Genomic DNA, 25,931 nt, shown 5'->3' with positions numbered 1-25,931 from the left:
ATCTGCATCTTGTGATGCTGCTCTCTGCTCTTTGGGTCAGATTCAATCCAACGCAAGGAGCAAAGTGCAGATTTCTCCAGGGAACAAGTCCTTGTTAGATGAGGACTAACAGGTGCACTCACAAATGCAGAAGCGGCCAAAGGCCCAAGACACCTGCGTTTGTGGGTTAATGTAAAGCAAATGCAACATAAGAAATGTCTTGCACACCTTTTTGTCATATTTGCTATTTGCCAGTCAGATAAGGGTCTTCATTAACTAATCAATACATTTACAACAAAATACATTGATATACAGTGACTGATAAGTAACAAAGCAACTTTTCACATTTATTCAGTCATTGTGTTGTCTTTCACAGTATGTTATCAATATGAATTATTCATTTCTATCCTTTCCCCCCCAGAAGAAGGAAGTGGAGTGAAACAACCTTGCGTTCCAGCAAAGAAGCCCAATCCCCACAAAATCAAAAACTATCAATTCCACATGGAACTGGGGAATGGAACCTTCGGCAAGGTGAGTGATTGCTTCCAAGAAATTGGAATTTTGAGGTGTATAGTATTTAGAAAAGGTTTGATAGTTAGTTGGTATGTATCACTGCTTTGGAGCAAATTACCTTAAAAAATAAGATGGACTTCCCATATAAACCAAATGTATTAGGTTAAAGTTAAATAATGTAATTAATTTTGATTGGATAAAGACCAAATTCCATCAAGTTCCACCCCTCCAAACACACCCAAGTGTACCTATATACACACACTTCTACTGACCCATCTATATACTCCCATATATAAACTATAAACACCAATAGCTATACTAATTATAGACTTTAATATCACAGTAGCCTTTGTTATTATTGTTTTTCAAGAAATCACCCAAGCTACTGCTCTCCAACTGATTGAGCCGGTAATAATAGTGTAATTTATAAAGTTGACAGCTGGGAGTTGGTACAGTATGTGGTACAGGAAACTATTCAGCATTTATCCCAACAGCACCTCTTCACTTCCATCCAGAGTTATGAAAATTGAGATTAAAAAAGTAGTTTCCCTGTCTGTTCCCTCCTCAGTCTACAGAGACAATCAGAAATCAGCTTTCTTCCACCTAGGAATCCAATCCACACAATGCCTTGCTCTTGTCTTTTGTTCTTCTTATTTCTGCTCATCACAGAACGAGGCATTGTGGGAACTGGAGTCTTGGCTGCAGATGAGCTACCTGCCAATGCAGTGTTTTCATGGTGTGAGTAGTCAAGGAAAGGAGCAGAACATACTTTGTTTCAGCACTTACATTTACAAATACCTTTTGATTCACTGTTAGTGATTAATTCATGTTTGACAATCATTTGATCGGTGTATCTTTACTGAAACAGATTAATTTTGTCTTTCCTAGGTTATGCTGGCATCACTGACCAACTGCAGAGAGCAAGTGGCAATTAAAGTCTTGCAGAAGAAAGACCAACAAGCACATGTCAACATGATCCTGGCAGAGGCACGTGCCCTCAGAACATCTGAAGGTTGTCCCTTTCTTTGTCGTGGATATGCAGCATTCCAAACAAAGGTACAATAGAAAATCAGTTTGATTTGCTAGTGGCCTTACATTACAAAATGTTCCTCTTTTTATCTTAATGGCACCATAATATCCTTTTTTAGTGCATGCCACTTTTTTTACTGCATCGCACCATTGTGTTTCCTCTTAAAATTCAAACCAGTTTACGCCTATGTAATGATTTCTACCTGTACCTTTCAATTGGTTGCAGGATGGAGGTCAGTAGAGTCCAGTTAGAGACACCAGGAGAGGGGCCTCATTTATGTCTCAGACACAAGTGTTAGATCACTTAGGGTCAGAGCACACAGGCAGATTCAGGGAGATTAGTCGCCCGGCGACAAATCTCCTCTTCTTCGGGCCAGCCGGTGGGAAGGCAGGGGAGGCAGTTAGTCGCCCCAAAGAAGAAGAGATTTGTCGCCGGGCGACTAATCTCCCCGAATCTGCCTGTGTGCCCTGACCCTTAGAGGTGCTGCACTGAATACACAAAGTAGTCCTCTCTTGCTGCCATAGAGTCCAGTTTAACTCTTAATGTAATAAAAGGCACTTCGTTTGTCAAGGTGCAATAACTCCTAGCAACCAATCGGCAGCTAATATTTACTGATCACCTGTTTAAAAGCAAACATCTTTGCTATGGGTTACTACTACTGGGCACATAGTGCTCAGTTTAGTGCCTAGTGTCTCCCATGTCTCAGTCTTTTCTCATTTATCTCCCAGCTGCATGCTTTCCTTGTTATGGAGCGCGTGAGAGGAGGAAACCTGCAGGACCTAATAGATATGGAAGGTCAACTTACGAGGGACAGCATAATGTAAGTAGCAAGCTAACTATAAAGAGCAATCTGAGGGAGTACAAAATGGATCTTAAATAGACACGTGTGTGCAATAATGACTTTGCCAAATAATTAAGCTATAATGTGTGTATATAGGGTATAACGTGTGTTTATAGGGTATAACGTGTATATAGGGTATAACATGTGTATATAGGGTATAATATATGTGTATATAGGGTATAACATGTATATATAGGGTATAATGTGAGTATATAGGGTATAATGTGTGTATAAAGGGTATAACCTGTGTATATAGGGTATAACCTGTGTATATAGGGTGCTATTTTATGCAGTCCTTTTTAAAGGGTGTTAATTTATTATTTTATTATAAATTTACCAAGGTATTAAAGCAAAGAAAAAAATGAACTGATGTTTCCCAGAGACATGATCCATGATTTATATTGTGATCAATTGTTTTCTGTTTTTTTTACAAAGCTTCTATTCAGCTGAAGTGATCGTTGGTCTCCAATATCTGCATTCACGCGGTATTGTGCACCGGTAAGTACAACTCTTCCACATCAGCCCTAATCTATCACTTCCATTATTACTACAACTCCTACCGACCGATATCCCTCAGCACCTTCCACCTGCAGTTTTTGGTTTATAAAGATTACGTATACCCGCGGGACCCAATCAGACCCTACAGTATGAATGCAGTGGCAACACCTATATGTTTGCCTCTTTATCCTGACGACTTCTATCCCGACTCCTTCTTTTCTACATCCAATTGCTAATAACTATTCTTCTAATTATTGTTTTCCAGGGATCTGAAGCCGCCAAATATTTTGCTTAGCGCCGAGGGACATGTGAAGATCGCAGATTTTGGCACAGTTGCAGAAGGGATGTTTCCTGGCATGAAGACATATGGCTTGTTCGGAACCTACTTCTTCATGGCTCCAGAGGTGAGAAACTCAGTTTTATTACTTACTAACATGATACAAGGATTTTACTTTACTACCAAGGCTATAATTAGGATGACAGGCAAGGCATCTACGATGGATGTGGAACATTATGCTAGGAAGTTCCCATGACTAGTGCATTTTCTCAGGGGCGTAACTATAGAGGAAGCAGACCCTGCGGTTGCAGGGGGGCCCAAGAGTGTAGGGGGCCCAGTGAGACCCTAATTAATTAGCAATTTTAATATATCTTGGTAAAATAGGCCAACTTATAAATATTTTGGGGCCCTAAATTGAATTTGCTATGGGGCCCAGTAACAACTAGTTACGCCACTGCATTTTCTTCTGAATAAGCACCAGCCTACGGGAAAACTTTGAATGAACTGGGCAATACCTAACATATATTAGTGAATTTCGATTTACTTATCCTTATACTGTAATTTAAAATGATGAACTTGTTACAGGAATGGTTCCAGAAGAAGCTTTAAATTATTTAATAAAGAATTTCTCATTGATTTTCTAGATTCTTTCAAGGACTGGATATGATGCCGGAGTGGATTGGTGGGCATTTGCCGTTATGCTTTACAAAATGGCCACCAGAAGATATCCATTCAGCCAGAATTCCATTCAGAAGCTGATCCATTCTGTCATGTATGAGCAGCCTCCTTTTCCAGTGAATCTCAGCAGCGATTTCAGAGAACTGCTGCAGGAGGTGGGTATGAATCCATGCAGGGAAGTAACGGCTAAAGCAACACAAAAACTACACTATCTTTAAACAGGAAAGAGTTCTTTGACAGCAGAATCAGGGACAGTGTACTGTCTAGGGATGCACCGAATCCACTATTTTGGATTCGGCAGAACCCCCGAATCCTTTGCGAAAGACTTGGCCATATACCGAACCGAATCCGAATTTGCATATGCAAATTAGGGGTGGGAAGGGGAAAACTTTTTTTACTTCCTTGTTTTGTGACAAAAAGTCACGCAATTTCCCTCCCCGCCCCTAATTTGCATATGCCGAATCTGAATCCTGCTGAAAAGGCCGAATCCCTAGTACTGTCCTGTGTACTCACAAGAACTGAGTTGGCTTGGATACAGACACACACACAGCTGATTTTGGCACAAGATATATTCTCACACTCATAGAAAGGAGTTTCAGTTAATAGACATTTAGAAAGTTTTAAAGGCATCACTAAGGCATTTAGCAGTGAAAGGGAAAAGTCTCCCAGAATAAAACAATTTGTGCCATGTGCCCCTGGTAATTGAAACCCTAAAAGAAATTTCCTCTTTAGCTCCTAGAGAAGAATCCCAACAAGCGCCTGGGCACAACAGGAGACATAAGGCAGCACCGATTTTATCAATCTGTTGACTGGACAGCGCTGGAGAATATGAAGATCTCACCCCCTGCCAAGCCAAGAGCAGTAAGTACATCACTACAGTAGGTCCAGCTTCATCCCCCAAACTCCTTTTATTCACCATACAGATCACTGACAACCACTAGGCCTACTTGTAGTTCAGCATCACCTTAGGGCAGTGTTGTCCAAATTCACAGAGCAGTGATGCTCAAAAAAATTACCAAAAAAGTTTCTGCATTATTTTTTCTAATCTTCATAATTATCCTGCTCTGAGCTTCTACCCTCTCCCCTTTGCTCACCAATTCTATCCTTCTTTTTTCATGTGTTCTATTCTCCTCTCCTCATGTATCGCTTTATAACTTGCTTTCACACATTCATGCTCTTCTTTCATATCTGCCCATTTACCTATTGTACCACTTTTCTCTGTGTCCTTTTGTGATCTCTTCACATTCTGCCCTTTGTGTTACTCCTTTCTTCTTTCAAGTATACCCCACTTTTCACCTGCTTTCTATAGCATTGAACTCCATCACATTATGGATATGAATGAATTTTCCTGCTGCCATGCTAAGAAATGCAGAGTGCCAGTGTCATACAAGGAAAGAGTCCTGGACAGCTATTTATTATATCAGTTGTGGTGGTTTCTTTGTTCCCTGTATGCCATTGATCTGTATTTCTTAGCAGAAGTGCTGTGACTTGACAATAGCAAAAGTGTAAAGCATGGGGCACAAGTTGTAAAGCCCTGATTTAAGTTAAAGTTTCACACTTAAGTGACACTTTGTTTGCCATGGGCATAAGACATTCAAGCCTTCAAATACAAGTTAGATTTTAGGCAAATAATCTATAAACCTCATTGCTGTTTCCAGACAGTCTGTTTCCAGACTGAATTTTGTGCCTTGTATCTTTGTAATGCACAAATGAATGAGATAAAATAAATTAATGTATAATTTCTTTCTTGCAGATACCAGCTGTGGAAACCAATGTTATTCAGAAAGAGCTACTGTCATTCCTGGAAGACATGGAATTTATCAGCGCTTCAGGTGGCTCAACAATGATTCAGGACCTTGCATTCCTGAGTCCCAGCTGGAAAATATAACCTGTTACAGTCATTGGGCCCCTGCCCCTGGGCCCTTAACATCAGCCCCTGCCCCTGGGCCATTAAGATCGGCCTCTGCCCCATGGCCCTAACATTGGCCCCTGCCTCTGATCCCTTAACATCGGTCCGTGCCTCCAACACTTTCTCTTGGCCTAACCATCAGCCACTTTTTCTTGGCCAAACCACCGGCCTTTTTCTCTAGGCCTAACAATAGGCCCCTTTCTCTTGGCCTAACCATCAGGCCCTTTCTCTTGGCCTAACCATCGGCCCCTTTATCTTGGCCTAACCATAGGCCCCTTCCTATTGTTTCTTACAAGTAGCCACACCATCGCTCCTCCCTAACTCAGGCCCACACCACCTCTGGCCCCCACCATCAACCTGCTCCACCTTGGGCCCCCGCCATCAGCATGCCCCACACTATCGCCCCTAGCCACCCATGGCCACACCATCGGCCCTCCCCACCCATGGCTCAAAACATCGGCCCTCCCTACCTCTGGCCCACACCATCTGCCCTCCTCACCCATGGCCCACACCATCAGGCCACCCATGGCCCACACCATCAGCCCACCCATGGCCCACACCATCGGCCCGCCCCACCCATGGCCCACACCATCAGCCCGCCCCCACCCATGGCCCACACCATCGGCCCTCCCCAACCATGGCCCACACCATTGGCCCACCCATGGCCCAAAACATCGGCCCTCCCCACCCATCAACCCACACCATCGGCCCTGGGCTTCTACCATCAGCCCCATGGCTCTAAACATCAGCCTCTGCCCCTAGGCCCTTAACATCGGCCCCTGCTTCTGGATCCCTAACATCGGCCCCTGCCTCCAACCCTTTCTCTTGGCATAACTACTGTTCCGTGCCTCCATCCTTTTTCTCTTGGCCTAACCATCGGCCACTTTGTCTTGGCCTAACCACCGGCCCCTTTCTCTAGGCCTAACAATAGGCCCCTTCCTATTGTTCCTTACAAGCAGCCACACAATTGGCCCTACCATTGCTCCACCACCTCAGGCTCACACCACCCCTGGCTCTCACCATCAGCCCTCCCCACCATGGCCCCCACCATCGGCCGCCCCACCTTGGGTCCACACCATTGGCCCGCCTCCAACCATGGCCCACACCATCGGCGCTCCCCACTAATGGCCCGCCCCCACCAGTGGCCCCCACCATCGTCCCTCCCCACCCATGGCCCACACCATCGGCCCTCCCCACTCATGCCCAAACCATCGGCCCTCCCTACCCATGGCCCACACCACCGGCCCTCCCTACCTCGGGCCCCCACCATCGGCCCTCCCCAACAATGGCCCACACCATCGGCCCTCACCACTCATGGCCCACACCATCGGCCCTCCCCATTCATGCCCAAACCATCGGCCCTCCCCACTTATGGCCCAAACCATCGGCCCTCCCCACTCATGCCCAAACCATCGGCCCTCCCTACCCATGGCCCACACCATCGGCCCTCCCTACCTCGGGGCCCCACCATCGGCCCTCCCCAACAATGGCCCACACCATCGGCCCTCGCCACCCATGGCCCACACCATCGGCCCTCCCCATTCATGGCCCAAACCATCGGCCCTCCCCACTCATGGCCCAAACCATCGGCCCTCCCCACTCATGCCCAAACCATCGTCCCTCCCTACCCATGGCCCACACCATCGGCCCTCCCTACCTCGGGCCCCCACCATCGGCCCTCCCCAACAATGGCCCACACCATCGGCCCTCGCCACCCATGGCCCACACCATCGGCCCTCCCCACTCATGCCCAAACCATCGGCCCTCCCTACCCATGGCCCACACCATCGGCCCTCCCTACCTCGGGCCCCCACCATCGGCCCTCCCCAACAATGGCCCACACCATTGGCCCTCCCTACCCATTGGCCCACACCATTGGCCCTTCCTACTTTGGGCCCCCACTATCGGCCCTCCCCAACAATGGGCCACACCATCGGCCCACCACTCATCGCCCACACCATCGTCCCTCCCCACTCATGCCCAAACCATCGGCCCTCCCTACCCATGGCCCACACCATCGGCCCTCCCTACCTCGGGCCCCCACCATCGGCCCTCCCCAACAATGGCCCACACCATCGGCCCTCACCACTCATGACCCACACCATCGGCCCTCCCCATTCATGCCCAAACCATCGGCCCTCCCCACTCATGGCCCAAACCATCGGCCCTCCCCACTCATGCCCAAACCATCGGCCCTCCCTACCCATGGCCCACACCATCGGCCCTCCCTACCTCGGGCCCCCACCATCGGCCCTCCCCAACAATGGCCCACACCATCGGCCCTCGCCACCCATGGCCCACACCATCGGCCCTCCCCATTCATGGCCCAAACCATCGGCCCTCCCCACTCATGGCCCAAACCATCGGCCCTCCCTACCTCAGGCCCCAACCATCGGCCCTCCCCAACAATGGCCCAAACCATCGGCCCTCGCCACCCATGGCCCACACCATCGGCCCTCCCTACCCATTGGCCCACACCATTGGCGCTTCCTACTTTGGGCCCCCACCATCGGCCCTCCCCAACAATGGGCCACACCATCGGCCCTCACCACTCATGGCCCACACCATCGGCCCTCCCCACTCATGCCCAAACCATCGGCCCTCCCTACCCATGGCCCACACCATCGGCCCTCCCTACCTCGGGCCCCCACCATCGGCCCTCCCCAACAATGGCCCACACCATCGGCCCTCGCCACCCATGGCCCACACCATCGGCCCTCCCCATTCATGGCCCAAACCATCGGCCCTCCCCACTCATGGCCCAAACCATCGGCCCTCCGTACCTCAGGCCCCCACCATCGGCCCTTCCCAACAATGGCCCAAATCATCGGCCCTCCCCAACAATGGCCCACACCATTGGTCCTCTCCACCCATGGCCCACACCATCGGCTCTCGCCACCCATGGCCCACATCATTGGCCCTCCCTACCTCGGGCCCTCTCCACCCATGGCCTACACCATTGGCCCTCTCCAACCATGGCTCCACCTCCTTGGGCCCCCTACAATGGCCCTGCTCACCTTGGACCTCTACCATCAACCCTGCCCACCATCAGCCCTCCTCACCTTGGCCCCACCATCGGCCCTCCCCACCTCAGGCCCCCATTTCTCCCTGTATTTCTTCTTCTGTATTTCTCTATCTGTATTTCTCTATCTGTATTTCTCTATTTATACTTCTCTAGCTGTATTGTGCTGGGGGAATAGCTGACTGAGGTGCCAGATAGGGAACAGGGCGTATCATCAAGCTTGTGGTGTGTGATGAATCCATGAGATGATTTAATCTCTCCTGCTGATGCCACAAGCTTTATTGTTGGCACCTCAAAAGCTCAACTTCAGTGCAACTCCATAGTCTTTCTCTACAATTCCTGGCTTGTGATGGGTGAATCTGACCCTTTTCTGTTCACTACAAATTTGCAAAATGGAAAAAAATTGCCAAAAGCATTGAAGTCAATGGGCAATTTTTCACACAACATTTTTTTATAGTGTACAATAGGTACATGGACTAGGGATGGGCGAATTTGCGCCGTTTCGCTTCGCCGAAAAATTAGCGAATTTCGCGAAACGGCAAAAAATTTGCGAAACCTCGCCGGCGCCCGTTTTTGACACCGGCGTCCGTTTTTTCGAAAAAATAAATAAATATATTCGCCCATCACTAACATGGACTTCATATTGGGGGAATTTGACTGTATTCAATAGAAGCAGTTCTGAAACTCAAAGAATAGCCAACACATTTTTTTTAGCCAGCTTCTTCTCTTGGTATAACCACTGATCTTAAAAAAGAAAAAAAAAACAGTTTTGCCTGAGGTTACACAACAGCACAGATGGAGAAAAAATTCAAAGATGCCTCACAAAACAAAAGGTACAGGTCTGAGATCAGTTATCCAGAAACTCATTATCCAGAAAGCTCCCAATTACAAGAAGGCCATTTCCTATAGACTCCATTTTACCAAATAATTAATTTTTTTTTAAAATGATTGCCCTTTTTTCTGTAATAATAAAACAGAGCTTTGTACTGGATCCAAACTAAGAAATAATGAATCCATATTGGAGGCAAAACAAACCTATTGGGTTTATTTAATGTTTAAATATGTTTTTAGTAGACTTAAGGTATGAAGACCCAAATTATGGAAAGATCTGTTATCTGGAAAACCCCAGGCCCCGAGCATTCTGCATTAGAGGTCCGATACCTTTATGTAGAATTCATTTTTGGGGGGGAATTTGACCGTATTCAGTAGAATCAGTTTTCACACTCAGAGAACAGCCCTGTATAAGGCAGCTGGTTCCCATACATATTGCCCATCATTCTAAGTAGAAGAAGTTGTAGTTAGATATTCAGCAGGTTTTTGTAGCTTGTATTTGGGATTTTGGTTATAAATCTGTTTTAATCTATTTTTCCTTCCTTTCATGCCAAACCACAAATTTCGACGAGGGATATTATCTTAAATTCTGCATGTAGGAAAGCAAGGATGGTGCCTCTAAACAGGTAACGGTTTGCACTTTCAAACAATATATAATTATTAAAGTTCTCATGGAAATTTTGGTGAGAAATATAACTTTTTTTTTTTTTTTTTATTTGCCAGAATGCAATTATCAGAGAGACAATGGAGCCCCATGACCTACAGTTGGAACCAGTAGCAAGTGGTCCTTTAAGACTAAAAACCCGACTTACAAATTAATTCCAGGCACACCTGCAAACCTGATCTGACTATCCTAATACTAAAAACAAAAATAAATATTAACAAAAATGACTTAATACGTCTTGCCTGTTTTTATTTCTCTACTTTATAATTATCTGCTTTCAGTCATTAACCACCGATTCTTTGCTTTTTTTTGTTATAAAAATGTAATGAATAATGAAAGGGTGGAAAAGTATGTTTCTTGTCCTTAAAGATCTATGGGAGAGTTGGGCTGGTGGCCTTGCTGTGTATATGATGGTGCCAGTGTTTTTCCCTGCATTTTTACAGGGCCCCAGCCAAGTGCACGCCACCTTAATAAAGAGTAAAAAAAACCTGAACAGCCCCTCTCAAGTTCTTTTGTCAACAACTGTGTCTATATACTGAGTGAGTGTGGGGATCCAGTGGCTGCACAGGCTGGTGCGACAAGGCGAGTTACACCTGCACAAGTGTATTTCTTGGTGGCCAGGGTCCATTTTGCAGCTTTAAATCATTGGTGACCAGTAAACAATTGTTCAATAATTTATGTACACAAACCAAATTGCACAGATGAACAACCTTAATTTGGTGGTTCATCTTTAAGTTAACTTTTAGCATGTTATAGAGCTGCTATTTCTAAGCAACTTTTAAATTGGTCTTTATTTAATTGATTTTAATTATTCGCCATTTTCTTTTGACTTTTTCCAGGATTCAAATGGGGGTCACTGACCCAATCTTAAAACAAATGCCCTGTAAGGCAACACATTTATTGTTATTGTTACTTATTACTCATCTTTCTATTCAGGCCCTCTCCTACTCATATTCCAGTCTCTTATTGAAATAGGTGTGTGGTTGCTAGGTTCATTTGCACCCTAGCAACCAGGTTGTTGAACTTGCAAACTAGAGAGCTGCTGAATATAAATCTAAATAACTCAAAAACCACAAATAATAAAAATTGTCTCGGAATATCACTCTCTACATCATACTAAAAAGTTAATTTAATGGTGAACAACCCCTTTAAGTCACACTTGTTGTAACTGCACTTTGCTTTTTTAAGGTCCTTGTATTTCTTTTCATTTGCTTTATGCTCCTCCTGCTGTTCCTTTAACGTCTAGGACTCCCACTCTTGGTTGGATTAAAGCACTTCAGTCGCACTGCCTGTCCTTATTGGCATTGTTACCAATAGAATGCCTACAAAATACCAGGGTTGCCAGGCTGGCGGGTTTCCAGCCAAATTGGGCTACTAATTTAAATCCCAGGCGGGTTTTGAAAGTACAAACTAGCCAAGGTATGGATTTGGGCTACTTTTGGGGCCTTTGGATGGTTTGTACTTTGGAAACCAGCCATTTTTCTTGTCCTAATGTGCAACGCCTGTGTCTCCCAATGCACGTTGAGTAATGTTGTTTTTGTTTAACAATTTTCCTACTGCCAAGTTTAATGTAAGACTACAATACCCAGTATGCAACGGGACTGACTTGTGTAGAAGACGGGTGTTACCAGATTTTGGGCTCTGTACCCCAGTCTCCCGTCCCTCTGAAGCATTCTCGCATTTTATGGTGACTTTCCTTAATATCAGGCAATTTTGGAGTAAAAATCTGCTGGCCACCAAAATGTCTAGTGGTTAAGCTGTTTTACCAATATTTATTGTAATTGTGTATGAATTAGGGCCTTATGGGGCCCCTGTAACACCTCTGTACTTACACCCCTGGTGACGGGCGAATCTGGCCTATTTTACTTCATGGAAAAATTTTCAAATCAGTGAAAATTTGATAAAGATGTATTTTCACAAATATTAATTTATTTATTTTTAGACTTTTTTTTCACTGCACATATTGAGCTATTTTGGGCAACTTTTGAAGTGCCCTTTGGCTAGTTTTGGGCTGGTTTTGTAGCTGACTTTGGCTGATTTTGAAAATTGCCCACAGAGGGGACCAGACCACAGGCTCTGCTGTATTATAATCCCCTTCACCAGTGCAATAAGGTTTGCCACCTGTCCGAGTAAGCAGAGTTCTTAATGGGGCGGTATTCAATGAATGAAAAATCTTTTTTTTTTTTTTTTTTGATTATTTCTTGAAATAAACAGGGCTACGCCATGTGTGCTTCTTGTAAAGGTAGATGATTCGATTTTCGGGGCACTTCTGTTAATAAAACAGAGTGAAGGATCTACCTTGTGAGGAGCTTCATTCTCCGTTTGCCCAGTTTAGATGAAGACATAAAAAAACAATGATTTTTCGAGAATAAAGCAGTAATCCTATAGAATGGGCCCTTTCACAAAAATTGTTCCCACCTATTGAGTTGATTTCCTCATTTCTACCCATAATATACTCGTGTGTGGATTATGCGACACTAATAACGTCTCTTGGACGTCTTTTTAAGGACAAAAAATTTACAACCCTGCATAAAACATGTCCCTCTTCTTTTCACGCTCCTCTAGCATCAAAGCGGCTTTTCAAAAAAAATGCAAACATTTTTCAAGGAATTTTGGCAGACTAGAGCATAGAGCATTGCGATTGGGCGATTGGTTTGGTGTTTTTGCTTAATCTCACCAATCCGAAATCAATTGCTTGTTATGTTGCTAGGCAGCCTAGTTCCCGTGAAGGATGCCGGGAGCTGCTTTATATGTAACGCTGCGTTAGCTGGGAGCTGCCAGTGCAGAGTGCTTGTCTTGGTGCGACCGTGTGAGAGACAATGGCGGAAGGGGACAACAGGAGTGCCAATCAGCTGGTAGGTGCCCTAGTGATAACTGCACAGAGCACGCATGCTTGCGAGGCTTGTTAGGAGCACCTCTATTAGAATATGGGGATACAATATGGAGCCGCATTTCATGTTGGCTACGTCGGACCTGGAGCTGTAACCGTGCGTGTTAGTGACAGGCGATCTGCTGACAGCTTTGCCCCAATGTGTGTTTGTTTGTAATCGCGTGCAAAATCCAACCTCAGAGCAAATACTGGTAATCCGTGGAAGTGCAGTAAAAACGCACAGAAAGGAGGAGTTGTGCTATGGGCTGGAAAGGGAGGTGTTTGCTAGAAGAATGTACGGTCACATCGCAGGATGTCTGTGGCCCTTCAGCTGTCAGACCTGGGTTTATTGGGTGTATGTGGCCCTTCAACTGTCAGACTAGGGCTTGTGTGTCTGTGGCCCTTCAGCTGTCATACTAGGGCTTGTTGGGTGTATGTGGCCCTTCAACTGTCAGACTAGGGCTTGTTGTGTGTCTGTGGCCCTTCAGCTGTCATACTAGGGCTTGTTGGGTGTCTGTGGCCCTTCAGCTGTCAGAATAGGACTTGTTGGGTGTCTGTGGCCCTTCAGCTGTCATACTAGGGCTTGTTGGGTGTCTGTGGCCCTTCAGCTGTCAGACATGGGCTTATTGGGTGTCTGTGGCCCTTCAGCTGTCAGACTAGGGTTTGTATGTCTGTGGCCCTTCAGCTGTCAGACATGGGCTTATTGGGTGTCTGTGGCCCTTCAGCTGTCAGACTAGGGCTTGTTGTATGTCTGTGGCCCTTCAGCTGTCAGAATAGGACTTGTTGGGTGTCTGTGGCCCTTCCGCTGTCAGGCTAGGGCTTGTTGGGTGTCTGTGGCCCTTCAGCTGTCAGAATAGGACTTGTTGGGTGTATGTGGCCCTTCAGCTGTCATACTAGGGCTTGTTGGGTGTCTGTGGCCCTTCAGCTGTCATACTAGGGCATGTATGGTGTCTATGGCCCTTCCGCTGTCAGGCTAGGGCTTGTTGGGTGTCTGTTGCCCTTCAGCTGTCAGAATAGGACTTGTTGGGTGTATGTGGCCCTTCAGCTGTCATACTAGGGCTTGTTGGGTGTCGGTGGCCCTTCAGCTGTCAGACTAGAGCTTGTTAGGTGTCTGGTCCTTTAGCTGTCAGATTAGGGGTTGCTATGAGTGTGTAGCCCTTCAGCTTTGGGACCAGGGCAGTGGTTTCTTGGCACATCTTTGACACCCAGTATTTGTTTGCCCCCCTACCCCATAACAAGGTTACTGTTATATGTAAACATTACTATTGGCTATTCTGACGTGTAACTAGGGTAGCAAATCTGTGTTCATCCCCAAAACGTACTCTAAATGACCTTCAATCGGGCCTTTCAAGATTGAAAAATATGTATTGTACCCAAATATTTACTAAATGATATAGTCTGGGCCCCTGTAGCCACAAACACAGGCAGACAAAAAGGCGACCAACTCCCATCTGCTCCTCACTATAAGTGCACTGAGAGGCACACTATTGGCCACCCAGGGTGTAATTCTGTGCATTAACACATCTTTGTGCCGATATCCACTTTGCAGATGCCATGCAACTCTTACTGACATTTCCTGATATTGAATTGCAGGAGAGCAGCTGGTAGATCCCAGGTTGGACATTTATTAAAACATTTTCCGAGTTATATTACTGTTCTGTTTCCTGTAATTTATCTACATGCCCTAATAAATGGGTTTACGACTTCATTTTATTTCCAGTCCTCGACGACTGATTATAATATTTGACGGATGAAGAATTGGAAGGATGCATTTCATAGGTTCTTTCCTCCACCATAGCTCCACTATTGGGAACTTGCCAAAAGGCTGATCAATTGCACTTCCACCTCCCGTTGCCAAACTGTCGGGTAACTGGTATGAAATTTTCACAAGGCAGTAGAAAACATGCAAGGTCTTATGACCACGATAAAGCAGAAAGTGTCAAACCCATTCTCTTTTCTCTTCCTGTTCTAATATTTAAATATATTTTGTAGTTGTGTGCTAGTAAACAATGTCGGCCGGGGGTATATTATGGTAGCATGGATTCCTGTATCTTCTGCGGGATTGCTTGCTCTTTGAAGCCTCTAGAAAGGGTGTTGCCTGTTATCAGCTGATCAGTGTCATTGTATGCAGATAAAAGCTGAGCAAAAGGAATGCCATATGATTTATAGTAAACACTGTTGACTCAGACACCACTGCAGAATGAACGGAAGCTTTCAAACCATAAGGAGTGAATGTTAGTACTGTAAAAAGCTACAATTAATACATAATAATAAATACTAAACAATACTGTACACTTTAAAGTACTGGACTACAGTTTGAGGCTTTACAAATGCACATCAAGGTCATATGTTTGTTACAGAGAAAGAAAGGACAGATCAAGCTTTCTCTAATCCAGTTATTGACTGATTACCGTATATCTGCTTGGCAAAAAGACACTGATTTCATTCTACTTCCCACACAAGACTTATCTAATCTTGTTATTAAATTCTATCAGAACAGGTATGGGATCTGGTATCCGCAAACCCGTTATCCAGAAAGCCCCGAATTATGGAAAGGCCTTCTCCCATAGAATCCGTTTTATCCAAATTTTTAAAAATGATTTCCCTTTTCTCTGTAATAATAAAACAGTAGCTTGTACTTGATCCAAACTAAGATATAATTAAGCCTTATTGGGAGCAGAACCAGCCTATTCGGTTTATTTAATGTTTAATGATTTTATAGTAGAAATAAGACATGAAGATCCAACTTATGGAAAGATACATTATCTGGAAAACCCCAGGTCCCGATCATTCTGGATAACAGATCCCATACCTGTAGTGCCATATTTGGTGTTTCCCACTATAGAGGCCTGCTCACCTCTTAAAAAATCTTCAAACTGGGAACAGGGGCACTATAGCACATGTCAAAGAAGTGATGTTCTGTGCAAGTGCCCAGCTTGAGTGTGTGCAGTGTATACCTGGGAGCAGGCACAAAGATGGCAGTGCACTCTGCAGGGAAAAGAATTAAGGGTGCTTCTGAAACACTACTATAGTTTATATAAACAAGCTGCTGTGTAGCCATACAGGCAGCCATTCAGTCTGAAAAAATGAGAAAAGCCACAGGGTTACATAGTAAATAGAAAGTTCTATGGAATTCCATTGTATTCTACACAGTTTTTCTGCTGTATGCTATGTAACCTGTGCCTTTTCTCCTTTTCCAGCATTAATGGCTACACAGCAGCTTGTGTATATAAACTACCGGTATAGAGCTTCTGAAGCAAACAAATCAGTAATTCCATCTTGTAATTACAAGGTGACATCTAATATCTTCATATTTTAAAATACAGGGTGCATTACTTGTTAGAATACACACATTTCAGTAAATCTTTTGACATCACTAAGCACAATTTTTAACAGATGACATCACTAAAGATTTATCTATTCATGGCTCTTGTGTATTTTTATAGGAAAAGTGGCTAATTCAGTCATTTCTCTAAAAATGTTCTCTCTCTCTCTCTCTCTCTCTCTCTCTCTCTCTCTCTTTCTATAGATTTTTATTTTACATATTATGTTATTCACATGGCACCAATACATTTTTACTTTACAGAGATGATACCTCATTCTAAGCAGTCCCTGCCCCAGTGTAAGGTCCCTGTCATATTAACATACAGTAGGGCTAGCTTTATCAGGAGCCATACCTGCCTGTAGGTTTTTGGAGTGTGGGAGGAAGCTTGAGTACCAGGAGGAAACCCAGGCAATCTCTACTCACAGACCGTTAATAAAACTTGTGTGAGAATCACCTTCTGATCCCAAAGAGGGTTTTTGGAAAGTAGTATTGTGTCCCCCAGCTTGAGAGCAGCCTCCATTAGCCTGCACCCCCAGTAGGGGGGAACAAGTTTCCACAATGGGTTCCTCTTTAGGATAAAGGACAGGTTATTGAGCACTGCGATTGAAATTAGGGATGCACCGAATCCACTATTTGGGATTCATCTGAATTCCGAATACCGAACTGAATCCTATTTTGAATATGCAAATTAGGGCCAGGAATGGAAAAAGTGGTAACATTTTTTTTAGTCTTGTTTTGTGACGAAAAGTCACGTGAATTCCCTTCCTGACCCTAATTTACATATGCAAATTTGGTTTGGCCAAGCACAAGGATTTGGCCGAATTCAGCTGAAAAAGGCCGAATCCTGGATTTGGTGCATCCTTAATTGAAATTAAATAGTACTTTAATAACTCTATGCTTTATTATAAAATCTTTTTCTAAAGGCTTCAGAGACTGCCAGCCTCGAGGAGCATTTTCAAGGATGGGGTGAAGTAATCCTGGTCTCTGATCGTGTTCTTCGTTGGGAGAGACCATGGTTCCCAGCAGCAATTATGGGAGCTGTTTCTTTACTATTTCTGTAAGTAAAAGATATGAACATATACGCAAAGTAAATATTTTTGCTTCCTACTTGTAATGATTTTTACCTAAGTCGTTGTACATAGTTACATAGTTAATTGGGTTGCAAAAAGACAAAGTCCATCAAGTTCAACCCCTCCAAATGAAAACCCAGCATCCATACACACACCCTCCATACTTTCACATAAATGATATATACCCATATCTATACTAACTAGAGTTTAGTATCACAATAGCCTTTGATATTATGTCTGTCCAAAAAATCACCCAAGCCATTCTTAAAGGCATTAAAGGAAAACTATACCCCCAAAATGAACACTTAAGCAACAGATAGTTCATATCATATTAAGTGGCATATTAAAGAATCTTACCAAACTGGAATATATATTTAAGTAAATATTGCCCTTTTACATCTCTTGCCTTGAGCCACCATTTTGTGATGGTCTGTGTGCTACCTCAGAGATCACCTGACCAGAAATACTGCAGCTCTAACTGTAACAGGAAGAAGTGTGGAAGCAAAAGACACAACTCTGTCTGTTAATTGGCTCATGTGACCTAACATGTATGGTTTGTTGGTATGTTTGTGAGTACAGTGAATCATACGATCCCAGGGGGCGGCCCTTATTTTTTAAAATGGCAATTTTCTATTTATGATTACCTAATGGCACATACTAATAGAAAAGTATATTATTATCAAAATGGTTTATTTACATGAAGCAGGATTTTACATATGAGCTGTTTTATGCAATATCTTTTTATAGAGACCTACATTGTTTGGGGGGGTATAGTTTCCTTTAACTGAATCAGCCATCACAACATCACCCGGCAGTGCATTTCACAACCTCACTGTCCTGACTGTGAAGAACCACCTACGTTGCTTCAAATGAAAGTTCTTTTCCTCTAGTCTGAAGGGGTGGCCTCTGTAGTAACATGTTTGCTTCTTACGTGGGATGCAGCATACTTGTTATCTTTTATTTATCTTTATCAGTAAATCAGTCTGACATAGGAGAAATCTTCTTCCGGCAGAAATGTGTTATTTCATTGGTGAGAACCCAAATGGCTGCTGTACAGTCACAATATAATATCAACACAAAGAGGAGCACACACATGCAGATTATACTGCTTTTTGTACTTGTATTGCTGATGTGTTTCATGCCAGTGCTTTGGCCAAGCATTTAATGCTTCTCTCTGTGTGGATTGGACACTGGCAGAGCCAAGAGATTTGAGCACCAACACTATTACATGAACAGTGACACAAAATTATTTAAAGTAATTCAAATATAATGTACCGTCACTCTGCACTGGTAGCACTGGTGTGTCTGCTTCAGAAACACTATACACATTATAGTTCTATATTAATATAGGCTGTGGGGACAGTTATTCAAAATTCATGTTTAAATTTTCCACAGGATGATCTATTATATGGATCCGTCTGTCCTTTCTGGAGTATCCTGCTTTGTCATGTGCCTGTGTTTGGCTGATTATCTTGTTCCAACACTTGCTCCCAGGATCTTCGGCTCAAACCAATGGTCAGTAAATAATGCATATATGTATGTTCATATGATCCATAAAAATCTCAACAAAAAAAACGAAGGTGTTGTGTAAAAAAATGGCCACTGGCACCTTCTAGAAGTAGGTTTTATTATAATAGAATGGGTTTTACTTACAGACACAGAGCTCCCCATCCATAATCCTGTTCTGTTGCTGTTTCCCAGACTGTTCCCTTGTTGTACAGGTAACACAAAGGAGTCCTTGATAATTACCTTGTCAGGTCTGAATGTCACTTATGTGGTGTATTGCAAGTTAGTACAGGTATAGGACCTGTTATCCAGAATGCTAGGGACCTGGAGTTTACAGGACTTTTTGTAATTTAGAAAACCATATAAACATTAAATAAATGCAATAGGCAGATTTTGCTTTCAATGATTACTTATATCTTAGTTTGGATCAAGTACAAAGTACTTTTTTATTATTATAGAGGGAAAAATAATCATTTTTAAAAAGATTTGGATAAAATAATTTGGAGCTTTCTGGATAATGGGTTTCCGGCTAACACCTGATACCTGTATTTAATCCTTCCTGCACATATTCCATCAGTCATAGGACAAGCAGGGATTCTGTGCATTCTTGTTACTGTAGATGTTATCATGTATTTATATCAGTTAGGTTTAATAAATCTGGTCCCAGAAACCTGTTAGTGTTGCTGCTTATGTTTGATAAATGTTCTCCTTTTTGAAATATTGGTAATAGGAAGGCCTGCTACTACAGTTAATAGCAGCAACCTAATCCCAGGAGCAGTAAGTGACGTCTCTGCTATATATTGCCGTTACAAGACTGATTATTCATTCTGACACAAAATGACTGGTATTTCTATGCTGTTATTTCATGTAAATGTGAATTACATCCCAATAAACCTTGCACTGTAAATATTATTCTGTGTATATTGTGTGTCAGTCCCCAAGCTCAGGTAACTGATAGCCCAGAGTGTTTCCAATTTGGCATAAGCAAAGGAAACTTCGGGTGATTTCAGAAAACGAAGCAACACACGTGCTATCCCACCGGTGATTCACATTCTTGACGGTGGGAAGACATTTTAAGGATATTAGTTGTCCGCAGTAGCTAATCTTTCCATGTGCCACCACCCTTATAGTGAAAATGAAAATCTTATAGAAGTTTCATCCAACTGAAATAAGAAACTTTCTAAATACAATCTATTAAATATTCTGCATTTTATCTGAAATAATGAAGTTATCTTCCTATTCTCTCAGCATCTGTTTCTCTTCATTCTGTCTTCATGTAGGAGTTGGGTTTTATATATACATTGACCGTTAGATCCAATATATCTTATTGGGGGCTTCCTTTCCTAGTATGTTTTAGTGCTCATTCAAATAACTAATTCCAGTACAACCAAAATCTAACAAAATAACTGCCTTTTGCACAAATTCTGCGTGTACTCGAGCGTTATCAGGCCGATTTTTGGTCAGATATCGATTGAGGAGACCTGTCGGAAGCCCCCACACATGGGAAGATAAGCTGCCGAATCGATATAAAGGACCAATATTGGCAGGTTTAATGTGCCCATGCAGGTCACCATTAGGCTGGTACAAAAAACCCAGAGCATAATATCTAGCATGTTTTAGGGCAGAGACACACAATCAGATTCGGGGAGATTAGTCACCCGGCGACAAATCTCCTCTTCTTCGGCCAACTAATCTTTCTGAACTTCGTTCCCGCCTGCTAGAAAATCGCCGGCGGGATGGCACTCAGAGCGCTTCGTTTTCCGAATTTGCCTCACGAGGAAACTTTGGGCGACTTCTGAAAACAAAGCGCTCTGAGTGCCATCCCGCCGGAGATTTACATTCTAGCCGGCGGGAATGCAGTTCGGGGAGATTAGTCTGCCCTTCTCTTATTTTGAGCTTTAGGTCCCCATGAGTGTGGCACCAGAATGATTCTTTCCATTGTGTCTAAAGTGGAAGACGCCTTTTGTTAATAATACCACAAATTCAATAACTTTCTCACCAGGCACCTACGGTGATTTCTTTTCTTTGTGGACCTAAAAACAGTTAAGGGATTAAAAGTTAGAATTCTTACTGCCATGTGGGAAAGCCAACATGGCTACCATCCCAGTAACACAGAATCTCAATCTTTGTTTAACTACAGCTGCCGATACAAAGAATTTGAATCACTTTTTTTTCTCAGATCTACCTGTGCTTACTAGTATTTCCTCATATTTCCTTGTCAGTTTTTTGTTTTTCTAAGCATTTTTAGAAACCCGTTGTTAAAGCATAAATGTCGGGGGGGGGGAAGGGAAACACAAGAAATTCTATGTGCACCTGAAATGAAAACGCATTCTTCAAATCATTTTCAGTTAAGTACACATCTGCACCTAAAATGACTGAACTGTAACAAGTAGAGAAGCACAAAATGGCATAAAGAACATTTGATCAGGAAACATTTCATGGGCTTCCAGTCTAGGAGGAGGAATCTGCATTTGCAAAATGCTACTTTATATAGACCCAGTTAACACATTCTAGATTTTCAGAGGTGTCAAGTATCTTTCTAGCACAATTTATGTGTTCTAAAACAAAGGTCTTTCCAATGGCATATTCAAAATCTAATGTATACTTTTGTTTAATTCTTTAAGGACCACTGAGCAGCAACAAAGATTCCATGAGATTTGCAGCAACCTTGTAAAAACACGAAGGCGAATCGTTGGTTGGTGGAAACGTTTGTTTGTCCTGAAGGAGGAAAAACCCAAAATGGTAAATCCTATCTGATGCTGTATTGAAAAGTTTATAAGTAGGAACAAACGAAGCGCTCAGAGTGCCGTCCAGCCGGCGATTTAGATTCTAGCCTGGCGGAACGCAGTCTGGGGAGATTAGTCGCCGAAGAAGAGGTGACAATCTCCACGTGTGTCTCTGCGCTAAAACTGGTGTGTTTGCTTCACAAACACGACTATTGTTTATATAAATAAGCTGCTGTGTAGCAATGGGGGCAGCCATTCAAGGGAGAAAAGGCTCAGGTTACACATCAGATAAGCTCTGTAGAACATAATGGTGTTATCTGTTATCCACTATTTAACCGTTGCCATATAGTCTTTTTTTTAATTTTCACCACTGCTACACAGCAGCTTGTTTATATGAACTATAGTAGTGTTTCTGAAGCACACACATCAGTTTTACCAGTGCAGGGCAACAGAACATGATATTTTCATTATTTTAAAACACTCATTTTATGGTGTTACTGTTCTTTTAAGTGAGTATTATTAATTTCAAGAACAATAGGATCAGTAGAGCAGCAATATAATGGTTCCCATGACAAGTAGGCACAGAACATTCTGTATGTACACTCCACTCTGTGCTATTTCAACAGTATATTGGACCTTTGGGTCCCAAGGGGTTGTTCACCTTTAAATTAACTTTTAGTATGGTGTAGACTAGAGAGTGATATTCTGAAACAATTTGCTACTGTTTTTCATTATTTGCATTTTTTTTTTAGTTATTTAGCTTTTTATTCAGCAGCTCTCCTGTTTGCAGTTTTAGCAGTCTGGTTGCTAGGGCCAAAATTACCCTAGCAACCATGCATTGATTTGAATAAGAGACTAGAATATGAATAGGAGGGGGTCCTGAATAGAAAGACGAGTAATTAAAATTAGCAATAACAATAAATTTGTAGGCTAGCACAGCATTTGATTTTAGATGGGGTCATTGACCCCCATTTGAAAGTTGGAAAGAGTCAGAAGAAGAAGGCAAATAATTCAAAAACTATACAAAAGAAAAAATTAAGGGCAGTTGCAAAGTTGCTTAGAATTAGCCATTCATAACTTACTAAAAGTTAACTTAAAGGTGAACCACCCTTTTAAGTTAGATACAATCCTTGTAACAAATCGGTTAATAAGCAATAAATATTAAGCAAACAACTTATTTACGCATAAATGCAGTATTATTTGCTTTTAAAGTGGACCTCTCACCCAGACATAAAAAGCTGTATAATAAAAGACATTTTTAAACTAAACATGAAATCCAAATTCTTTTTTGTATTTATGCATTCATAGCTGTAGTAAAACTCATTTAAAAATCTCGGCTGTCAATCAAATATTGCTTAAGGCATAGAGGAGGGGCAGGCAATTACTTTTATTTTCCATTTGGCACTTCCTAGATGTCGCTGTTCTCCCCACATTCCCCGTTCTCTTCACCATTTTATTGTGCCCCATTCTGGCGCACAAACAAGATTGATGTAAGGCTTGTCTTAATAACAGTGTCCACAAAATGGCTCCTGCCTGCTTGCTATAATTATGAATTCCCAGATGGAAGGAAATAAGATTCAAATAATTTTTACAGTGTAATTAAAGTTCATTTTGCTTGACTAATGTGATAAAACAGGATTTGTATTTTTTTTTTTTTGGGTGACGGGTCCCCTTTAAATGATACCCTGGTTGTTAGTAAGCTTAACAAAATATTTTCTTTCCCTCGCAGTACTTTATGTCCATGATAAGTGCGCTTGCTGTGGTTGCATGGATTGGGCAGCAGGTTCATAACCTATTGCTCACATATCTTATTGGTAAGTCTCAAACTCATTTTATAATATGCGGCTGATAATAGAATAAACTACCAATGAGTGCTTTGTTTTAATAAAATACCTGTGTATTTAAAGCCTTATGTATAAGTTTTTATTGATATCTATAGTACACAGTACTGACAGGTGGGCTTTTATTAGAGGTACCAGTATGAGACTTGTTATCCAGAATGCTTGGGACCGGGGTTTTTCAAATAAGGGATCTTTCCATAATTTGGATCTTCGTACCATAAAGGGGTAGTTGACCTTTAAATTAACTTTTTGTATGACACACTGAGACAATTTGCAATTGGTTTTCTTTTCTTTTTTTTTTTTTTTTTTTTTTTTTTTTAGCTTTTTGTATACCAGCTCTCCAGTTTGGAATTTCAATAGCTATCTGGTTGCTAGGGTCTTGTTTACCTTAGCAACCAAGCAGTGGTTTGAATAAGAGACTAGAATATCAATAGGAGAGGAGCTGAATAAAAGTAGAAATAACAATATAATTGTAAGCTCACAGAACAATACTTTTTGGCTGCCATGGTCTGTGATCCCCATTTGAAAGCTGCAAATAATTCAAAAACATTAATAAATAATGAAGACCAATTGCAAAGTTGCTTTGAATAGGGCTTTCTATAACATACTAAAAGGAAAACCACCCCTTTAAACCTTTGCACAAACTGATAGACAGGCAATTTAGTTGGAAATTACAGAAATCCCCCATTATTTTGCTTCCTGCACACTGTGCTGTGTGAGCTTGTCCTTGCCTCTAGGTTCATTTAATAGAAAAGACTATTATAGGAATGACACATTTATTGCAGTATATTTCATTTTTCCATAATCTTCAGAAAATGTTTCCACAGAGATTATTGTGTTTATATTGATGACAATATCTTTGTTTCAGTGAGCTTTCTGCTCTTGCTTCCTGGCCTCAACAAACACGGCATAATCACAAAGTATGTTGGAATGGGAAAGCGAGAAATAAACAAATTGCTCAAGCAAAAAGAAAAGAAGAATGAATGAGAAGATTTGCTCAGTTCAGAATGGAAGCTTCAGTGGGATCATTTTTTTTGTCTCCTTTATTTGTGTATTGGAAGGAGAAAAGTCAGACTTTCCCAGTAACTACCAATGCTGTATCGTTTTTTTTTTTAAACTGGTTGCACTGAAACTTTTCATGTTTCCTTAGTGTACAGTGTCAAGATTCCTTGAAGAGTATTTAAAAAAAAAAAAAACTGCTGTAACAATGGTCTGTCAAATGTCATGAATGCAAGAACCCCTCTTCCTCATACTACTTTTTATTTGTCATTTATTTGTAAATATAATTTCCCTGTCTCCATGTAATTCTCTTGTTTTTGGTTGTTGTCTTCCTGTTGTGAATTAATGTAATAAACTTAGGTTATTTAAGTATTTACTTCTGTTCCTCTGCATTTGTGAGCGTGGGGGCTTCACCTATTACAATAATATAAGGTGATTGTGGCTAAACTATAATAAAAGTGCCACTGGTCTTACAGAGATTGCTTAAAACCTACAAAAATAGATTGAATAATGCACATTTCCTTATATGACATTGTACTAATAATCTAAAGTACATTAATTCTCAAAACAATTGATTTTAGTTACAAATGTATTATAATAAAGCTGCTGTATCATGATACCATTTTAAGGTGTTTCCAGGATAATTTTACAGGGAAGTGCCAAGCTGGCCCTTTCTTTTGCTTGAAAAGGGGAGATCAAAGTCCAAATTTATCTTATTATTTTTTGAAAACTTACTCCGACCGGGTTTTCCCCTCATATTTCTCAATACATTTTCCTGAAAATTTCCTCCTGTGCGGGGAAAGAACCCAAAAAATTGGGATCGTACTAATTTTTTGGATTTTCCACACGAAAACGCTTGACTTTTTTGGATTTTTGCCAGAAAACCACGAAATCTTTGGATTATTGCACAAAACCCAGCGCAACTCAAGATATCTTCTGGACTTCTCCCATTAACTTTTATGCAACCTCGGCAGTTCTGAGATGCCGGGTTTTTGGATTTCACTTGTTTCATCCTTGGGGTATAAAAAATCCCGTAAAATTCTAGTTTTTTTTTCTTCCACTAAAAATTCGGATTTTATAGTAAAAAAATAAGATTTTTTGGCATTTGGACTTTAAAGGAGAAGGAAACCCTGTAGATAAAAAACCCCTACTCCTCCCCCCAGGGAAATGCTCCATACTTTATACTTACCCCTCGTCGCAGATTCAGGCAGCGGACTTCACGGCATCCATTTTCCGGGTCCTCAGTAAGCTGATTGGGAGATCAGTATGTCGGTTTATGCCCTTTTGGAGCAATTTGACGGTTTTCAAAAACTGCACATGCACCGAAATTGACGGAGATTGCCGATCTCCTAG

The 25,931-nt window shown here is 42.2% G+C and overlaps 3 protein-coding genes across 3 annotated transcripts; all 3 read left to right on the top strand.

The window, feature by feature from the left end:
- Positions 1-405: 405 nt before the first annotated feature.
- Positions 406-2,371, top strand: LOC121399207 (putative protein kinase C delta type homolog). The gene is made up of 3 exons (XM_041579291.1): positions 406-510; positions 1,381-1,548; positions 2,251-2,371. The coding sequence occupies exons 1-3, from the start codon at positions 481-483 to the stop codon at positions 2,344-2,346; spliced, it is 294 nt and encodes a 97-aa protein (XP_041435225.1). The 5' UTR covers positions 406-480; the 3' UTR covers positions 2,347-2,371.
- A 1,417-nt stretch (positions 2,372-3,788) lies between these two features.
- Positions 3,789-6,262, top strand: LOC121399035 (RAC family serine/threonine-protein kinase homolog). The gene is made up of 3 exons (XM_041578818.1): positions 3,789-3,971; positions 4,549-4,677; positions 5,570-6,262. Exons 1-3 carry the CDS (start codon positions 3,837-3,839, stop codon positions 5,702-5,704), a joined length of 399 nt encoding a protein of 132 aa, XP_041434752.1. The 5' UTR covers positions 3,789-3,836; the 3' UTR covers positions 5,705-6,262.
- Positions 6,263-13,032: 6,770 nt separating this feature from the next.
- On the top strand, positions 13,033-24,954 carry arl6ip1.S (ADP ribosylation factor like GTPase 6 interacting protein 1 S homeolog). The gene is given in 6 exon segments (NM_001094299.1): positions 13,033-13,097; positions 17,360-17,493; positions 18,902-19,021; positions 21,637-21,754; positions 23,468-23,552; positions 24,448-24,954. Coding segments are annotated over 6 exon segments (612 nt in total). The 5' UTR covers positions 13,033-13,061; the 3' UTR covers positions 24,567-24,954.
- Positions 24,955-25,931: the final 977 nt, after the last annotated feature.

This window comes from Xenopus laevis, chromosome 9_10S, assembly GCF_017654675.1.
Source record: "Xenopus laevis strain J_2021 chromosome 9_10S, Xenopus_laevis_v10.1, whole genome shotgun sequence".
Classification (NCBI taxonomy): Eukaryota; Metazoa; Chordata; class Amphibia; order Anura; family Pipidae; genus Xenopus; species Xenopus laevis.
The sequence above is the reverse complement of the archived record's forward strand: the minus strand, read 5'-3'. Positions and strand labels throughout refer to the sequence as shown.